Source organism: Alligator sinensis, unplaced genomic scaffold (genome assembly GCF_000455745.1).
Source record: "Alligator sinensis unplaced genomic scaffold, ASM45574v1 scaffold694_1, whole genome shotgun sequence".
In the NCBI taxonomy this organism is placed as follows: Eukaryota; Metazoa; Chordata; order Crocodylia; family Alligatoridae; genus Alligator; species Alligator sinensis.
In genome coordinates this window covers 802,931-823,792 of record NW_005842339.1, presented here as the reverse complement: position 1 = coordinate 823,792, position 20,862 = coordinate 802,931, and the positions used below count along the sequence as shown (strand labels likewise).

Genomic DNA, 20,862 nt, shown 5'->3' with positions numbered 1-20,862 from the left:
GCGTACTGGCCACATGGCAGGCGAGGGGCTGCTTTTTCCCATGCTCAGCACCAGCTGTTTCCCTGCTGGCAAGCAAGGGGTCAGGGCTGTGCGCTGCCCCCGCCTGTACCGTGGGGCTGGGGTGGCACTGGGAGTGAGCAAGTGCAGGAGCCAGTGGGAGCACGGGGCCCACACCAGTGTCCCAAGGCCAGTGCCGGCGGGGGCCAGAGCAGGGGGGCAGGCGGGACAGCCAGCAGGGGCTCTGTGGAACCAGGCCAGCTCCCCACTCTCCCTGCTGGTGCAGCCCAGCCTGGCTCCACAGACCCCTGCCAGCCTGTGCCCTGCTTTGGGCCCCACCGGTGCTGGCCCTGGGACATTGGTCCCAAGACATTGGGACATTGGTCCCAAGATGGTGACCAAGGGGTGGGGCACCTGTCAAGGGGCGGGACTACCCATGCAGCCCTCAACAGCCTGCCAAAACTAGGTAAGCAGCCCTCCTCCTGAAATAATTGCCCACCCCTATTCTAAACTCGGCTTTCTCCACTTTCATTGAGGGGCAAGCTAGTCAGATTGATCCTGGGGCAAGAGCATGCACATGGGCACAGAATAGCTAATACGCTTCAAGTTCACATAATTTACAAAAAGCAAAACAGCTGTGTTTCAATTCGGTTTTGGATTTGGCCATTTCGGAGGACAGTGATTCATTTTGGTGTTTCAGATCACTGCCCTGTTTCGTTTTGGCCAAATCTCCTCTGAATCTGTTTTGAACGTGCTGGAAGGGCAGCTTTGCTCAGCCCTACTCAGCCAGGCGGGGCTTGGGGCCCCAGTTGGGAGCAGGACTAGGCTGTGGGTGGCTCGTCCAGGGCAGGGGGAGGGTCACTGCCCTCCATGCAGGCGAGGGGACCCCTGCATGGATCTCTGATCCCTATCATGCCAGGTCACGGGCAGGGAAGCAGGGCAGAGTGGTGAGCAAGCCTGCTGGCTCCTGCTGTACGACTTGGCTTTGCAGGAAGCAGAGATCTGTGCCAGTGGTCTCCTAGCTGCCTGCCCCATGCTGTCCTGACGACATGGGGCTGCACGGGGCGGAGAGCAGCGGTGAGGAGACCCTGGCAGAGATCTCTGCTCCCTGCAGAGCCAGGTCACATAGCAGGGACCAGTACTGCCCTTCCGCGTGACCTGGCTCCACAGGGAGCAGAGATCCGTGCCGGGGTCTCCTCCCCACTGCTGCCTGCCCTGTGCAGCCCTGAGTCACTGGGGCAGCACTGGTGAAGAGACCCCTGGTGCGGATCTCTGCTCCCTGCAGAGCAGAGTCGCACGGCAGGGCATCAGTGTACAGCTGTTTCCCTGCAAGCCTGGCTCTGAAACTCTAAAATTTTCCAAAACATTTCTGAAACATTTTGGATGCCTCATTTTGTTTTGGAGATGTTTCTAAGCCTTCCATTTCGATTTGGATTCGGGCACCAAAACCGCCCGAAACACCTCTGAAACGAAACAACTGCTGAAATTTTGCACAGCCCTAGTAATTTAGCTTGTTATAATTTTGTTTATGTAACCATACTGTAAATGTTTAAATGCTCTGCATTTGTTCCTAAATTCTCTTTTTGTTTGTCTTAAGATGGAATTTATGTTTTATCTTTGAAGTTTGATTTGCATAGTACAGAAATAAACTTGAAGAGTAATACAGCCCGTGCGTATACTGAATAAGAAAGGTTCAATTAATAGAAATACTTGATCTGATAGGGACCAGTCCATTAGACTACTGTACTTCTCACTGGTAAAAAGCTTTTTACTAGTAAGAAGAAAATGAGTATATAGTATACTCTAAAAGTATATTTCTTTTTTTTTTTATAAAATGTTTTATATGCCATATTTTGCATTCACAACAGGACTTGTTTAGAAAGAAGTAAACTGTTTAAAAATATTCATTTAAATGAATGATGCTTTTGTGTTCTTAGACTTCAGGTTTATCAGACATTTTCAGTCCTAATGTCTTTTGAACACTCAGCTCTTTGCAACACATTCTGTAATGAATGTGGGCTAGCCATCAGGGAACCACTGAAGTGGTCAACTCTCAGGAGGGAGGAGATATTAAAAGGGAGATGGCCACCTGTTTACCACAGTCCCTGTCTAGCTTCATTAATGCTTTGTGGCAATCTTGAGAATAACATTTGCTTTCAGTACTATGTACAATACCTAAACTGTCTGCACCTTGATTCTCAGCTATGTTAGAGTCACTGTATGCCACAATGGCAGTGCCAGCAGGCCATGAAATGAATGTTGATTACTTTTACACCCAGTTTAAGATCACTTCCTACAGCAAGAATAGTGTGGTTTACTTGTAAATAAGAACTGGATACTAGTTTCCTTTCACTGTCTCTTCTGTAAGATATCCAAGCTTTTATGGAAAAGCTATGATAATCTGATGAAGGAACACCAAGAGGCAGGGGAAACGAGGATGGGAGCCTCACAGAAATGTTTGAGGCATGCAGGTCAATCGCCAAGCTATATATATAGGTACGGTATGAATATTATTTATGAAAGAGGATTCCATGAGGAAGGTCAAGTCTTAATATGTATTTCAAATGATTAATATTAGTATGGCAGCATCTTTAAGTATTCATATTCTGTGGTTTACCTGTTGGTGAGTGATGGACTACACTCTGGATGGTCAGCAAAGCATCTTGATCTTAGTCCCCAGCCTTCTCCCTTTTAGTTCACTACAGGACAGCAACTAGTTGGTGTTCAAAGCGCACGGGATCTGAGGAAGTGGGCAAGTGTGCTTTCTTGAGGGACATGCCCCAATCCTGTTACAAGAGCCAGCTTTTTTTGAATACTCCCTCTATAGGAAGCAGTTCAAGTTGGGCGAAACATATGCTTTCTGGGCTGGATCCCATTGTAAGAAAAAATGAAGAGTAGGCCAGACAGGACGCCTGCTATTCCCTTTCCAGGGCACTGTATTTTTCTACTGTCCAAAATGCTGCTTTGGCACGAGGTCCTTATTGACAGTTAATCAGTTGTTCTTTGTTGAAAGTTCCAGCCAGAGTATTTGGTGGTAGGTTCACGGTGGACTCCAATTAATGAAGAATCAGTGGCAAAGCTGACTGATTTTTATATAGGCCACCAAATATACTAGCCAAATAAGTCCTGTCTAAGACTTCTGGGATTTAGATTGAGTGATGTAGAGGTTACCAACTTAAGATCCTGTGACCAGCCTTTTGTAGTATTTGGTGGTCTCTTTTCCTACCATCTTTTCTACCCTTAAGTAAAGGTGTCATGAAAGTTGATGACTTTTTTTTTTTTTTTTTTTGAAGTTGCTCAGGTTGTCTCTTGAGGGAGCAAATTGATTGTAAGATATAATATTGTATCTAAGCTAATTAGTGTTCTAAGATCTTGGTGATGGGATTCCCAGTGATAATTAAGGGAATGCTAGTTTAAAAATATCTGTTAAAGCTTTATCTCTCACCGTTAATAATGAAAAACAACTTCATGTTTTAAGTTTAATGACTAACCTTAGCTCTAACCACTCTTATCATTTGCTTCCAGTGTTAAAGCAATGGAATTTTTACATAGATCCATATTTGAAATACCAAGAGTGTCTGCCTGCCTTTTCAGCTCTCATTTGGCTTTACAGTTTTCTTCAAAGTACTAGAAGGGATGTATGTGATCACAGAGTATTAGAAAGCCACATAATTGCTCTCCATGAACGTGGATACTGCTATTTTAATATTTTAGCCTTTTCCCAAATATCTGTTGCTGCAAGTGCTTTTCCTATCCTGAAGTAAAAATATTATTTGTTTCAGGTGGCAGTGTTAACTAAGGTTTATTTCAGTTGGCCGTATAAACATATTGTTAGGTATGAATTAAAGGAGGGATGTCTGTTAAAACTGGGTCCTTGCTGGTGTATTTGTGATATTACCCATACTTAAAAATGTGCTGACATAAACATGGTGATGAATGTTGACTTTTCAGTAGTGCATGCAATACTAGTAGAAATCTTTCCTCCCCTGAAATGTCCTCAGTATTCCTTGATGGCAAAAACTTTCTGTATATCATCTTGCAAGTGTTCAAAAGTCAAGAAGCTTTGGGCAGTTTTTATAAAAATGGAATAAGTTTTCTTTTCACCACAGTGTTTTGATGAAGTCAAACTCAGGCTTTTAAAATATTATACAATGACCATCATCATGATTGATTGTAAACAGGGCTTTACTAGAATGGGTGTTGAGGGACATATTGTCAATAATGATTGGCATTCTGGTTCAAGTGATAGTGAAATGCTTGCATGATTTCTTAAAACAATTTTAAGTAGCAATCTTGCATTATAGTCTGCTAGTCTGATGTAAAGGTGAATACCACTGAAATTTTTAAAAGAACATATGAAGGGTGACACTTCATGAAAATATGCAAATCTAATTTTGATTTCAGTGTTCCCTTTAAAAACAGTGAAAGTAACAGTTTAGTAATAGTATTACATGGCAGCGATTACATAATGGAAAGATATTTTCATAAATGGAGAAAATTCATTTTGATGGAGGTTAGAAAAAATCTCAAGGTAAGGTGAGATTTTTTTTTTTCTGATAATTCAAGGTAATGAGTGTTTACCTGTCAATTTTAACAGTCCCATTCAGTGAAAAATGAAGTCCAGTTAATACGCTGGGGAAGCTTGACTGAGCAAACGTCACTGTTCTTTCATTGTGAGGAAATAAGACATGCTGCCTTGCCTGATCTAATACATACAGAGCAGCTTTACACATTTCTGCTCACCCAGAGAAACTAAATTGTTTGAGCAATCAAGCAGAAATTTCTTGTGGAACTAAGGTGTCTTTGCTGCTGCTGGCTTCTTTCCTTGCATTTCTCCAGCGGTTCTTGTCTCAGCGGATCTCAAAACATTTTACAGATTTAAGTGGCCATACCAATTTGTTTTCCTTGGAGAGAGAGAGAGGTCTCTGTGCTATGCATTAGTTCCTAATGTGGAATCTTTTAAATAATACAGTGTTGGTCGTCATCTACCCTGTAATTTCAAATGCTGTTGTTGTAATGCAGCTTTAATCTTGGATTAGTTCCATCACCTGCTGAGGAGGGACAGAAGTTTAAACTAGATCAGTTAAAAGTGACGGGCATCCTAAAGCCTCTAGATCAAAACCCAAGTAAAGGCACAACCCAATAAGAGATTCTCTTTATTCCAAACTGCTTCAGCTGAAGAAAGCTGTTCAGTCCTGGCTCTTAAGAGGGTGTAATGGACTGGCAAAGCCAAGTGGCAGTAAAAAACAATCAATTTTTCTAGGAATCTTCAAATGCAACCAAAAAACCCACACCCTTTTTTCTAAAGATTGCATGAATTATATCAGAATTCTTCAGTAGAGATTCAGCAGGTCAAACAGATCAGTTTGATCTGTGAATACCTCATGGAGTACTTTTTTTCCCAGAGGATCATTCTGCAAATTCACTTCCTTGCTACTAACCTACTGAAATACATCTACTTCATAAGAAGAATACAGATTCTAAATAGTGTACTTAATTAATTTGGCCAGGACATTGAAAAACAATTTTCTTTTAAGATATTATCACTATGTGACTTCCCACCTTTAAGTGTCCAGCTTCCGATGGAAGGTAAACTAAGGACTTTGGGATTTGGTCCTCCAAAATAGTTGTAATTTAATTGCAACCCTATTTCATATCACACAGATATTGCTAAACAAAACAAGTACTGCGGGAATGTAGGAAGGTTGAATATAAGTCTACTAGTTGGAGTTTAGCCATGGCAAGGATTTTACCACTATCAGATTTGTGAAAAGTGTTCTGGAATCTTTTTAATGGTCGTAAATGGCAAGGACCTCAGTTACCTTTCAACGTCTCCAACAGTTTGTTGGAACCTTGTTTATATGGCAGCTGTTCTGCTGGACAGGACATGTCCCTGGCAGCTGGCTCCCAAAAGTTCTTGTATTTCCAACTCAGTAATGGTCACCACTCTAGAGGTGGGCAGAAAAAGAGATTCAAGGACACTGTGAAAGGTCAATCTGAAGAAATGCGATATTAACTTTGATACCTGGGAGACTTGAGCACTGAATCATCCTCAGGGGTGCCATGATGTGTATATGTGAAAGGCATCCATCATTTTGAATAAACTTGCCTCTCTATGGAGGCAGATATATGAGACAAAGGAGAAAGAGCTGTGACCCAGCTCCAGCAGGATCTACTCCTTCCTCCTAGAACTATTTGCCGCATTTGTGGTTGAACATATCTGATCATCTCCTCAGTCATCTGTGGACTTATCAGTGACTACCCTATTTACTGGCAGAGTCGTATCGATACTGAGGGACTGCTACCGCCACCAAAGAGAATAACTTTAAGATTCCTCGGTAATCTCTTATGCAACTTTGAAAAAATTTACAGAAATCGTAAATTATTCTAATAGCTTTGTAAGTATTCTTGATTTTAAGAGGATTCCTTTGCCTTACTGTTGAAACACTCTACAGTTATCTGTTTCCCCTCTGATATTTTACATCCTTATTTTTAAGGATATAACAGTATTTTTAGCATCCTGTTGTCCCTACCCACTATCTTCTATAGAAAATAGTTAATAAATCTAATTTTATGTTTTGCTTCCATTTAAAGAAATACTGTCAGTTTGATTTTTTTTTTTTTTTTCTTCCCCTCTTTAGATTATTTAACAAAGAAATCAATTTCTAATAGGCATCCTTTCTAATCCGGGCTTTTCAACCTTTTTTGGCCGGTGTACCCCCGGCAGCTGGTGGAGAAATGGGGAGTCCCTCGGCAGCTGGTTGACAAGTGGGGTGGTCCCCTGTGCAACACGCAGCAGCAAAACCGGAAGTGCCAGCAGCATTCGGCACTGGTGGAAACAAAAGCAGCACAAAGTGATGGCAGCCCCACTTCTCTGCGCTGCTGCCTCATATCCCCTGGGACCTTCCCAAGTACCCCAGGGGTATGCGTACCCCCCTGGTTGACACCCCCTGTTTTGTATAATATATCTGGAATTTTAAAAAAGCACCTTTTAAATTATTTACTGTCTGGTCAGTCTTTATCCTTAAAAGTGTCTATATGAAATACTGTCAACTCTAAAAATAAATATAAATACATTTTAAAACTTTCACTTACAGTAGTCTAAGGTGCTACTTGTAACTATGTTAGAGGCACATTTTTTGGAATAAGCGTGAATGAGGTTGTCCCTTTATTGTGACTTCTTTGCTGAAAGCCCAGTCTTCAAATAGAATTAGCAGCAAAACACTCAAGGGCATAAATGCTTAGAAAATGCTGAAAAACTCCATCTTTTTAAGGAAAGCTTTTCTTTTATTAGAAAGGCTTGTAGAAACTCTTGTATGGCTAAATAATTCTTCTTAAATGTATTTTTAGTGAAATGCAGATGGCAACTTCCTTTTGTCACTAGCTGTTCCCAAGATGAATTCCTGTTTCTTTGGTCATTTTTAATTAAAATTACTTTAAGATGGATGTTGTTTGGCTGTCTCTCAATGTGAGGTCGTCTGCTTCTATTTATTTTGGTCAGGATTTTCCTAATGGCCTTCTTTTCACAGCAGTGCAATTGTTTAAAAAAGGCAGAAACAGTGACAAATTCAGCATATAGGCATCTCCCCAATTTCTTTGATATTTGTGTTGTGAAAGATCTAACATGCATAGAGAAGTGACATCCAGGTAGCTTGTGTGCATGAATACTTACAGCTCTGTGATGCACAGTATGTAGTCAGAAAAAGAATGTACCTAATGTACTGTCGTGCTCACTTTGTCTAGGGTAAGGATGGGAAAAAATGAATCTTCTCCATTATGTTTGGGAGAGGGTTCTGCCAGTACAAGAACAGATCTAATAAAATACAGGAAACCCTCACTATTCGTGGGTTAGGCATTCGCGGTTTCAAATATTCGCAAATGCTGAACCCGCTTCTTAAATACACTTAAAGGCGTGCTTGCCACTGCTGAGCTTCTGCTGTCACCAGAGCAGCCGTCTTTCTCCACCCTGCCCCCCCTCCCCCCCCTGCAGCCACCAGGGACACTGAGTTCATGAATGCAGCAGTGCCTTACTCGCAGATTTTTGCCATTTGCGGGGGATACAAGAACATATCTCCCGCGAATGGCGAGGATCGCCTGTACATGTTTAGGTCTGAAAATGCAAAAGTTGACTGGTATACTTTGAGATTAAACAAAACTTAAAGACAGTTTTAAGAACCACAGTTTCAAAGGCTCTGTGGCTTCTATGCAATAAGCTCTTAATGATTGAAATGCTTTAATTGGATTTAATCAGATTTCTTCAATTAGCTGGACAGTAGACGTGAAAGTGATCAGAGGTCTCTGGTCTTCACTTCAGGATGACATAGGGAAGGGTTTGGGGGTGGGGATGAATGATCCTAAGAGTTCAAGAAAAGATTGGAAATTGGGGAAGCTGATTCCATTCTTTGTTCTGCATCCTTCCTAATGCATCTTTGGCAAGTCACTAATCTCCTTGTACTTGTTTCACCTATCTGAAAAGTGGAGTAGTAGCCACGTGAGGGCTGTATCATAAATCTTAATTATTTAATTGATCGCTGTGCAGGGCTCTGAAATCTTCTGCTGAAAGTTGGTATAGAAATGAAGTGCTATTTATTTTTTATTACATAATGTCGACAAGTGTATATATGCCTATAATAAAAAATACTTTTTTTGTTGTTTTTTCATCTAATATAAATTTGGCATGTTTTCTGTTTCTAGTGAGTATTTAGAATGACAAACGTTTTATATAGGTTGTTTATCTTTGGTGATATCAATAAATACTGTATGTCCCATTAACATCTGTATGTTGACTTTGACCAAGGGCGTGCAGTTTTCAAACGCTTTTAAATTAACCAAGCTTGAATTTCTTATTCTGCATTGTGTGCACCTTTATTTACAAGTTGAAGACTTTCTTGATTTTTTTATGAACTCCAGCCTCCTAGAAGTGACCAGTCATAAAGGGAACAAGATTCTGTGTTTTGACTCTTCCAAGGATATGTTTAGAAGAGTTGCTTGTTATATAAACTTGCATGCTCTTGCAATATGACTTTTTTAAACAAAGCTGTCACTACGTTTAGTCATAGATATGTCTACTTAAAAGGAGGGTGTCTCTCTGTAGATGAAGAGCTGAGAAAAAGAGTTTCAGATGGTCAGGTTCTAATCATACCAAAGAGCTCCACAGATATGGACATACTATCAGTTTATTGTGGGATAAAAGCAGCAAGGTTTTACTGCAGATTAGCTGCCTCTGACCCCCTGGAAAGTGGAAGGTAACTTGTAGCAGTTTAACCTTTGGTGAAAGAGGTAAGCTACTACTTATTATCTTCCACTTATCATGAGAAAGTTACTACTGTGGCAGATACTACTATGAAGCAATTGGTGTGCAGTAAAGCCCCTGCTTCCTTTTATACTATGGTAAATTTATTTTTTTGTTCATGCCCAAAGAATGGGATGTATATGGTAAGCTCTACGCTGGTGTCTATGACTCTCTTTTTGAGTCTCTAGTTGGGTTATTTGGTGCCACCTGACAAGTCGTTTAACCTCTCCCTGTTTCCTGAACCGTAAAGTGAGGATAATTAAGGTACTTTGAGATGCTTGAATGTTAGGACTTGTGTTCATAACACATTTTTTTCTTCAACAAAGATTTCCCATAGCAAAAATATCATTCTTGACTTGGTGTTGGGATGATGTGGCTGGGAATCCTTATTTGACTCTAGAATTCTTATCTATGTTCCCTCCAAATGTTTTTTCTCATGCTGCATTTTGCTGCCTTTTGCTATATAGTATAATTATGAATTTTGGCTGCATATCTGAAGATAGTAACCACTTACAGCCTCTCCTAAAGGCATGTCTCCCAGGTAAGAATCTAAGTGTGTAGACCAGTGATGCTCAACCTCTGGCCTGCAGAGCTGTCCATGGATCCAGGAATTTGGAGGCAGGGGAGCAGTGTCAGTGTTAATTGCCATTCCCCTGCTGCCAAATTTTCAGACCTGTGGGGAGCCCCACTGGCCAGACGACATGGCCCTATGCACTAGTGCATGGTTGGGCTGATGCACAGGGTCACTCCATAGCTAGATCTGGCACCTCGGGACTTAGCCAGTGCCACTCATCCAGCCAAGAAGGTTGAGCACCACTGTGGTAGATGGATCCAGATATACACAGTAGAGGGACAGCATGTTAAAAAAAAATCTTGGATTGTTACTGGTGCCTTCTTTGAAATCAAGTGAAATTCTGTGCGATTCCTAGCCAGACAGATTTGTATGGTATAGATCAAGGCTGTCCAGCTTATGAGTTGCTGAAGACTACGTGTTCCCAACCACACACTCTACAGGTTGCATACCCACCAGGGCTGTGTGGGCCACGTGCCATGTGGCTCCTGTACAGCAGCAGCAGTAGGATTCAGGTCTCTATGAAGGCAATAAGCATACCTCTGTTACTAAACTGAGTTTTAAGTGCCTTCTCTGATTACTCGCATCTTGACACACTGGGTCTTCCTACTTCCCTCTTCTGTCTTTTCATGTAGAGAAGGTACAAGAGAGAGAGAGAGAGAGAGAGTGTGTGTGTGTGTGTGTGTGTGTGTGTGTGTGTGTGTGTTTGGATTTAACAGACTTTGCAAGCAAAGCTGTTGCTAATGGAATTTTTGGAAGTGAATAATATTGTCATAGTTGCAGTGTTTCCCCATGATCCTTTGCAGACAAACAGTACCCTTTAAATTGGAGGGGGAGGAGAGGGTATACTTGCTGAAGTGGTTGTCTGATTAGCTAGTGTGGTAGTCCTTCGGCTTTTATGTCAGAGTATCTGAACAATGTTTACCCGTTCTATTGAAAGATGAGGCTTACATATTTGATAACAAGAAAACATTCTAAAATATAACTACACGGAAAGAAGGAATAATAATTGGTGTTACTTCTGCTTTTTTGTTTTTAAACTATTATATTATGGAGTAGTATATGTTTTGTTGTATCCTGTAACTTGAGCAGAAGTACAGGCACATTCAATCATTGACAAATTTTAATTTGTGTTGTTAAAGTTTAGGATGAAATGTAATGATGGAGACCACACAACCAGACTATGTACATGGCTTTTGTGTACAGAGATGCTAAATACCCGAAAATGCAGTGTTTCTATAGGCGGAGTTTCTTTTGTATTCACAGACTGGGGAGCCTCAAATTCCAGAGGCATTACATGAGCAGTTTTAATGAATTAGTGTCTGGTTTTCCTGCAGCAGATGTGACAAGCAGCTTTATAAGCTGCTTCCCATCGATCGCTGTTTTCCAGCTCTTTTGTGTCTTTCTTTTGCTTAGAGAAAAGCAGTGAAGAGCTTGGTTTCTACAGTAACTGCTGCCTACATTCCTGCCTGGAGGCCAATTTCTTTCACTGTTCCTGCAGCTTATGCAGGTCTACTGTATTGAGTTTCTTTAGGGGTTTTTTTCCTTGGTAGTTTAAATATTTTACCCTGTAAGAAAAAGAAGAATGTGCAGTGGAAATTTGTACTTTGAATAAGTATATTTCTAATTACTTGAAGCATCTCTTCCAGGCACATAAAATATCAGTGTTACTTGCAACTGATTAAAGCAAAATTTTGAATGGTTGATATTTGAAGAACTTTAAATGTCTAATTGTAAAAGCAAGGAACTTTGGCTGAAAATTTCAGATGACACTTTTATTAATGCAGTTTTGTGATAGGATGGCAAGGGATTAACTTCAGTATGTGATGTTAATAGCATTATTTACATAGCTTTGATACTTAGTAGTGGGGCAATTCAAAGACAGCTGTTGCCTGTTCGTTTTATTTTTAACTCTTGATTGTCTTTCCTTAGAGTAATTGCAGGGCACAGAGGTTTATGTACGTATTTTTCCTTTTTGAGGGGGAAAAAAAGTGTTAATATGTAGATGTTTGGAGTGTATTCCTTTTCGAGTAGGCGTCTGTGGCTGGCTGTGTAGTAAATACATGTTTGGGAATATTTAGTGTTTTTTCCCTTTCCTCAGTCACCTCAATCATCCTTGTCACTGACAGAGGAAACTGAATCCCAGATTTTCTGCAGGTCGTCAGTACCATGTTTGAAATAGTCCCTTAGATTTTTACAGACTTTCAAAGATACTCCTTTCCCCAGGCAGGTTGAAGTATGTAATTTGTATTTTCTTTGTGAGGGCTAACAGCTGTACTGGTAGATTTGAGTGCCAGCCCCCTTTTGGGACTCTGCAGAATTGTACTGGTGACCAGATTGGGCAAATAACTTGAGCAGCGTCTTAACATTCTTGATGCATTCAACAGGCCTTTTGTTATGAGTCCTGATTTATATCCAGGTTCTTGCCTCCCTGATCTGATTTAACTGTAGTCATATTTTAATTGTTAAAGCATGTGAACAATGAAGGCATATGCTAAAAACACCAGAATTTTTAAAGGATAATATATGCTTTTGCAAAAAAAGTAACCCTGATTTCCTGTCCCCTGAATTATCTGAAGCTGAAATGAGTGCAGAGGAACTGTGCTGTGTTGTTTAGTTGGAGAATATGCTTTACAGCTATCAGCCCTTGACCAATTAAAATGCAGAGATAATGGCTTCAAAGGGAGTTTCACCAAGACATTAGCTGGAAAGATGAAGGGAGTTGAGAGGCACCTCCATGAAGACATGCATCACCACAGTAGAAAGAGCTGCCACTGTATAAAGGACAGTTGCCCAGGGTGACCTTGTCCAGAAAACTGACTCACAATAAATGGCTAAATTGAATTCAAGTGGAAACTGGTGACAAATTAGCCAAATCAGGATTTATTTAAAATGGAGAGGAAAAAATAACTCTGATGCAAGACTGTGTGTACAGGAAGCATTACTGAACTCCTGTTTGGTAGGTTTTTTTACAGTGCCAGCAAAGGGTGTATCCTACAGTAAACAGAAGGGACAGAAAAACTTATTTTTAAAAGAGCTCTTAATGTTGGAGATCTTCCTGCTCCTATAAATCTAATCTTACTTCTAGAAAGTAATTAACAGTTTTCCTGAAAACTTAATTCACAATAGCTTTTCATGTATTATGTATTTAAGTTTTACAGCTCTCATTACATAAAACCATTAAAGTTGCACTTTTATGGGGCATATACAGGCATAAATGGTCTTGCTTGAAAAAATAATTAAAAAAATGTAAGTTTGAAAGGGAAGACAATATTCTATGCCATTTCTATTTTTATTACAATAAAATGGGTTTCTTTTCCTCTAAGTCTCCATTATAGAATTTTGTATACTTTGTGGGGTTTTTTATAACTGAATTATTTGAGTAACATTCTTTTTTTTTTTTATATATTCCTAGAAGGTTTTTGGGTTTTTTTTAGCAAAAAATATCTAGGCAGTGATGCATTTTCAAGGACTCAGAAATATTTACTTGACATCGCTTTAAATCCTTTTAAAAAACCCTGGATTTTACTGCTGACATCAGAGAAATATGTAATGCTGAGAAATTTGAGTTAGAAATCTGAAATTGCAATGGAGATCATTTGCACTAACTTTGTTACTATCTGCATAGGTTTACATTAACACCTTTTTTAAAACAATGTTAGCTGCCCAGGGTCTAATTTACATTTACCTTGACATAGGTTTTAAGAAGTCATAAAATGGTTAAATCAAAACATTTTTTAAACTAACATTGCCTTCTACAAATAATTTCTGTTGTCCAGAAAAGGTTACTCTGTTCTGAAAATAGACAAGACAAGATTCATTTTGGCTTAGTTCATTGTTTCTGCATGTTTTATATGAATCAGCTCAAGCTGAAATGCTTACCAGCAGTGCTGAATTTGAAAACTAAGCAATAATATTACTAGGTATTCCTACGACTTCACATTCTAAATTTCACCCTAGTAGTACAAAGGTGCGTTCTAGCTTTCATAAATTTGCTTTCTCCTCTACATGTAAAGCAAAGCCTGAAGCAGGACTGATTATATGCAGCGTGCAGGGCTGGACTGGCTGCATGTGCTTCATGCAGCACTCTGCCAGACTGACTTGTGTGCTGACTTCAGTGTAGCCCAGTACAGATCGGTCCTGTAGCCAGTGCACAAGGATGGTCTGATGCAGGCACTGCATGCGGCATGTACCCTGGACCAGCCCTCTGTGCCATGTGCAGCACCCACGCTCCTAGATTTAGATTGACCACCAGACCACTTAGCTCTGTGCATCTTATATGGCACACAGAATCAGTCTAAGACCCATCATAGGGCTTCGCAGGCTTGATCTGGCCCACAGGCTGCAAGTTTGACACCCCTGATTTATAGGGCAAAGTTGATCAGATATCTTGTATATTGTCTAAAGATACCAGATTGACTGGATTCCTTTTCATGGATCTCGGTTCCCTAATGTGACAGAAATGTTTGGGAGCCGAGACCCAAGAGTAGAAATCCAGTCAGTGTGATAGAGGCACCTTAGGAAATTATTTTTATTTAGCATTTTAGATCATGGTAGTACCTTGAGGCCTTCCAGGCTCCACTGTGCTGTGTGTAGTATATGTATGGTATAAACAATAGTCCCTAGGGTACTTGGAAACAGTCAACTTGTGGATATTTTTTCCTTTATTTCCTTTCTGTTTCCATCCTCAGTTTCATTACTCAATTCTGAATGGATTTGTTTATAATTAAAAGGGTTTTGTTTTGCTCCCTACTCTGGTTGTCTGGCTTGTTCTCAATTAGTTTTCTAGGTTATACATTTTTCAGTGACCTGTCTTCTAGTTGGAGTTATAAAAATACAGCACAAGTGCTGTTTTCCTTATTCATGAAATCACCCTTTTACATTATTTAAAAGTGCGTACTAGGAATTGCCATTTTTGGAGTGGCTAGAGCCATGTAGTTCTGTACCTTTTGGCATATCTATTTTCATCACTTAGAAAAAAAACACACATGAGCTTTTCACCCTATAATGAGTTAAATTTAGTGGTCTGAAAAAAATGTTTTTTAAAATATTTTTTAGATAGGTCTTAAATGTACCTGTTTGATTTGTGGTTCTGAATTGTGTTACGTTTCCATGCAGGAAAGATATCGGTTGGCTGGGGATTGGAGCAGAAAAGTGTCCAAGATTTTATTTAAAAAATATTAAAAAGAAATTGAGGTTAGAAGCAAGTTTCCTTATAGTAATCTGCCATGTGCCAACGTATCTTAAAACTGCTGGAAGCACTGATGGTGGTTGCTGTAAACTAAATGTATGGCTCTCTCTCTCAAAAAGCATACATCTGTTTTGGTTTTACTGGTAGTACATGGCATGACACACTCTTCCAAAATGTGCATCACATGCTGATCAAATCAGAACATGTTCTTTTTTTTTATTTGTTCAGAATAAATTCACTGAGTTTGCTTTTGTGGTAATTTATATAGAAGGTATAACAGTTAAGTGATTCCCTTAATATTACTAGTTGTTCTGGTTTACATCACAGCTGTTTTTGCAAAAGCTCGATTTGTAAATATGGATCCAAAGAAAGATATGATTTTATAATAATACAAGGTGATGCAAATATTTTGATGTTTACATGTTTGAGGAGATTATTAATTTATATGGAAGTATATTATGCTTTCATTTATAAAATCTTTCAGACCTTAGTATTCAAAGTGATGTAAATGTGGTTTAAATATAGTCCTTAGCTTGTAACAAGAGCTGTCAAGTTTGGCACAAAGTCGCTTAACAAAGAGCTGTGCATAACACAGCTTGGATTGCCTCAAACTTACATTTTCTCTCACCTGAGTAATATGTGAAAACAGACTGGCTTCAAATATGATCTTTTGGAGTCACTCTCTCAGACTTGACTGGGGAGGTAGCCATGACAAATCTTTGTAGATGATGCCCATAGGGTGAGACTTAATTAAAAGTTGGAGCAGCAACATGAGAGGGGAGAAATTTTAGCGTAGAGTAGATAGCTGCATGGGAAGAGATGGGATGTACTTAAGCTGTCGTGGAATCCATGTTTTATGGCTTTGGATTTCCTATACTTGTGCTTTGGTTATGAAGCCTCCTTATTCTCTCTCCCAAACCTCTGTAAAAACTCAGAAGCATTTTGGAATATTGCCCACTTACTGCTAGACAGTGTCCTTGTATTATGCAATAACAAGTCTAATCACTGAATTAATACTTGAAGTTAAGTACAGCTGCTTTTGTGTTGGTCTTCAGTTGAAACAATTACACACAAAAAAGTTAAGTCCATGAAGTTGAGTAGTAAAACTCAAACACTGAAGAATAGTTACATAAAACACATAGAAAATTCCATCCAAAATATTTAAACTTAAACCCAATATTGCTGCTTAGTCCCTACTGCACATTTTTACTTAGAGCAAATTTTCTAATAGGGGATGACTTTGCGCTTTGATTCATGTTCTTGAAAAGTGATACTGTTTTCATTGTTTAGTGAAATGTTTATTGGAGTAACATTGACTTTTATCAGCAAAACAGCCCCTTCACTTTCCAGGTGTCTTTAAAGAAACTATCAGTGATGTAGATTTTCCTTTCCTTTAGGCCAAGTGTGTCAAATTCATCCTGATCCTTGGGCTGTATCGAGTCTGCAGGGCTTCTCCTGGGCCAGGTCCAAAGGCAGTGGGAGTGGGCCAGGTGGCTGCAGGGCAACCCAATGCTATCTTGCACAGCTCTTGCTTGTCCTCTTGCTGTCAATAGCCAGCAGGGCCTAGGGGTCCAGGTTTTTGTGACAGGCCCCTCTTCTCTGGAGCCATAGTGGCTCCGCCAGCCAAGTGTTTGACACACCTGGTTTAGGAAGAGCAAGAAATTCCTTCTACCTTCTCCTCCTTTCTAACATTAGGAAGCAGAAAGTAGTGGTGGTAATATTTCTTCAGAAACTCCGTTGCAGCCCTTTATTGCAGCTTGTTTAAAAACAAAAAAGTCAATTAGGAATGAAAATTAAAGTGCAGAAATATAGCGTCTTCTAACTTTTCTGCTGCAATCTATGCACAATATTTTGACATGGATTTTGTTCTATATTTAGTACATCAAGCATGCTTCGGAAATAGGTTGACTGTTAAACTCAGGCATGGCCTTTAGTAAGAAATGAGACTGTAAGGAAGGTACTGTTGCTTTTTTTCCCCTTAATTTTGAGTTTTTGTGATGTGAAAAATTTTCCAGTCACCACTAATGAATGTCCTTTTTTGCTTGAGAAGCACATATCCTTAACTGTTGTGCAGAAGTTATTATGAGACTTGAAACAATTGCTTCAGTTATGTCCCTAAGTCAGCCTAGTTTTAAAAAACAGGATGGGGAGTTGGAGTAGAGAATGAATGCTTATTGATATTTTTAAGGTTAGTTTAATGTTGAGTCCCCCTTTACCTTTCTTTCATCTTCTGTTTAAAATACGATTCCACAGTTTGAGCAATGATTAGATCCATTTCCACTATCTTGTAAATCCCTACTCAACTTCATTCCTTCTTGCACCTGTTTCAAAGCAGTGTCGTTTCTTTCTTAATAAAATTTGATCTGCCAGTAAGTATCACTTTTCGATATGGGTCCAATTGTTGGTTTGGTGATTGTGTCGTTGGCAAAGCCTCGGTACGTGCAAGAGAGACATGTAAATGCAACCGGGCAGCCAGTGTTATGCATATCTGACAGATTGACCATGTGACAGAGGACAGGCAAGAACTTTGCATTATTAAATGATCACTGATCATGAATAAAAGGTAACACTACCTGAAATGGTATGGTTAATAAACAGGTTGAGCATACCTAGGCTTAATTCTCTTTATGTATAACTAAGCTATAAATAGCCTGTTTTCATGTTTTATTTGGGTTAACTACATAACTGTAGGAACTCTTGCCCATTGAGATGAATAAGGGCAAATGTTTTGATGGCTCATTTAAAAGAATGTTGTTTAAAAATTAAAAAACCCTTGTTGATATCATTAGTTTACATAATCTGCAGATTTTACCACATTTTAAAACGCAGAGGATTTCTGCAAATGTAAGGTGGTGTCATTTTGTTCATAAATGGCCAGTGTTGAATCTCTCTAAAATACCTATTTGTTTCTGAAACTCATTTAGGGTTACACTTGCACTGACTATTTCTTATCCTAATGGCAGCAGGCACTGGTAGAGAAGCACATTTTTACAGCATTCATAGTAAAACAAAGTGGTTTAGAAAGAAAAAGTCCACTCTGGTTTATGTCCACTGTGTGTGAGATTTATATAGACCCCAATCCTGCAAATACATGCTTACCTTTCCTACAGTGAGCAGTCCCAAGAGTGGCCTATTTGCAGAAGTAAAGCATGTGTCAGAAGAACATAAGTGCTATATATGGTCAGAGCAATGGCCCAGTCTAGCCCAGTAGTCTGTCTTCGTGACAGTGGCAGAAATGGATGCTATACAGGGAGAGCATCAAACCAGGTATCTCTGGAGTGATCTATCCCCTATTCAGTACCCTCCTTGGCATCTACCATTTATTGGGTTAGAGATGCCAGAGGAAACATCTCCAGCCTTTCTGGTCAATAGCCATTATTTAGATCTATCATCCAAGAATTTATCCAGTTCCTTTTTGAACTTGGCAGTGCTATCTGCCTCCACCGCCTCCTGTGGCAATAAATTCCACAAGTTAACTACATGTTGCATGAAAAAGTACTTTCTCTTGTCAGTGTTAAACCTGTTACCTAATAATTTCAGCAGGTGCCTCCTAGTTCTAGTATTCTGGGGCTCTGGGAACAACTGCTTTTTTTTCATTTGATTCACTTGGTCTGTACCCTTCATGATTTTTATATACCTGTGTCATCCTTCTCCTTTCAAAACTGAAGAGTCCTTGCCTTTTTAGTTTTTGCTGGTATGGCAACTGCTCCAGGCCTCTGATCATTTTGATTGACCTTCTCTGTACCTTATCTCAAATAAGGCCGTAGTGAACAAAATGTTACTGCTACATGAAAATGGGGTGACACTTTTATTCTCTTACACTATGCACTGTTAGTTTTTGGTACCCATGTATGGCATTTTGAGAATTTTTTTTGCCTGTTGTTCTCATGCTTAGGTTCTATAATAACAGTTTAATAGTTCATGTATAAAACCCAATCTTTGTTACATCATTGATTAGTTATCTTGAAAGTAATCCTCATTTTGGAGATAGTTCCAGTTTATCTCATAATGGACTACAGGAAATTTAGAGAAACAGAAGGCAAGCTACACCTGTTAAATTGCAGACTTGTTAGAGTGATTTATACTTGTATTCCAAATTCTCAAATTATGAGTTTCTAATATTTTCTAGATCTCTCTGCTTGTATGTAAAATGGAGATGAGATGATTGCAGATCATTTGCCCAAGATCTTTTATTTACTTGTCATTTAATCAGAGTAAAGTGTTGCTTGCTAGTTATGCAAAAAATCAGTTTCACACATTATTGATAAATAAGTTGCTTATATATTTGTTTTTATTTTTCAGATGTACTTTCAGGTTTCCCAGCACAAACATCAAGATAACATTCACAGCTCTGTCCAATGAAAAGAGAGAAAAACAGGAGGCCCCAGAGTCCCCAGTGAAACCCGTGCAACCCCAGATCTCTCCCTTAACAATAAACATTCCAGACAACATGGCTCACCTGATCAGCCCTCTCCCTTCTCCCACAGGAACTATCAGGTATTTAAACCCTGCAAATTGCATGTAGAGTAATAGATGGGTTATAGAATTAGTGTAAATTTGTAGTTTGCATAATGTTGCTTGGCTTATGTAAAAATACTTACGTTGGAGTGCCAAATAGCGTAAAATCAACCGTTTCATATTCTCAGTGGCTTCGTATTCAGTTAAGTACACAAGTCAGGTCTTTATGTTAGCAACAGAATTAAAATTGCCAAAAGCAGGGAAATTTATTTGAAGTTGTACTTGGAACATACTTTTGTTTCACGTGCTCTAAAACTGAAAACAGTAGGTGAGTCTGCATTTCTCATTTGCTGATGCATCTGGGTACACTAGGTGACATAAGAATGATCAATGTTAAGTTACTAGCTTTGTTTTTGTTATTCATATGCTTATGCTGTTTTAATTGAGACTTTGTTTCCATGGTTAATACTATTTTTAAATAGCTCTCTGAAATCCAGCATCTTCTGTTTTCTGCTGTAAGTGTTATCAGTAGAAAAATGCATTGTTAGCACGAGGGTGGGCAAAATGCAGCTCGTGGGCCAGATGTGGCCTGCCAGGTGAGTCTATCCAGCCCATGGGGCCCCTAAAAAATTTAGAACATTTATATTTATCTGCCCTGGCTGCCTGTCATGAGACCCTTGATGGCTTGCCAAAACTCAATAAGCGGCCCTCAGCCCGAGATAATTGCCTGCCCTTGTCTTAGCAGTTTAGCGGTACTTGCTTTGGAGGGTGGTGATTTCTCACTTCCACCAAAAAAAAAAATAAATTTTGGTATTGATTTATGGCTTCCAGGAGTCAACCATGTTTCTTCTTTAAAGTGTCTCAGTACAATATCTGGAATCAGAATAAGTTTAGTATTGAAATATATAGAATCATAGAAAGTTAGGGTTGGAAGGGACCTCAGGAGGTCATCTAGTCCAACCCCCTGCTCAAAGCAGGACCATCCCCAACTAGATCATCCCAGCCAAAGCTTTGTCTAGCTGGGTTTTGAAAACCTCCAAGGATAGAGCTTCTACCACCTCTCTGGGTAACCTGTTCTAGTGTTTTACTAACCCTCCTAGTGAGAAAATTCATCCTAATACCGAACTTTAAACTTCCCTTGCTGCAACTTGAGACCATTGCTCCTTGTTCTGTCATCTGTCCCCACTGAGAACAATCTAGCTCTATCCTCTTTTGAACCCCCCTTGAGGTAGTTGAAGGCTGCTATTAAGTCCCCTCTCAGTCTCCTTTTCTCTAAACCAAATAAGCCCAGTTCCCTCAGTCTTTCCTCATATATCATGTCCCCCAACACCCCTCACCATTTTTGTCACCCTC

General features: G+C 39.6%; 1 protein-coding gene across 10 annotated transcripts in view; it reads left to right on the top strand.

Moving 5' to 3' along the window:
- The window catches only part of FOXK2 (forkhead box K2), a 93,899-nt gene that overhangs the window by 52,012 nt on the left and 21,025 nt on the right, over positions 1–20,862 (top strand). For 9 of the 10 annotated variants that reach the window (XR_001358450.2, XM_025210173.1, XM_025210175.1 and 6 more), the window contains one exon: positions 19,354–19,548. Coding sequence is in view for 9 of the 10 variants with exons in the window: in XM_025210173.1 (XP_025065958.1) it covers positions 19,354–19,548 (195 nt within the window). In the remaining variant the exon portion in view is untranslated. Of the gene's footprint in view, positions 1–6,839; positions 6,920–19,353; positions 19,549–20,862 lie in introns of those variants that run through there. The other variant, XM_025210176.1, reaches the window with a different exon arrangement.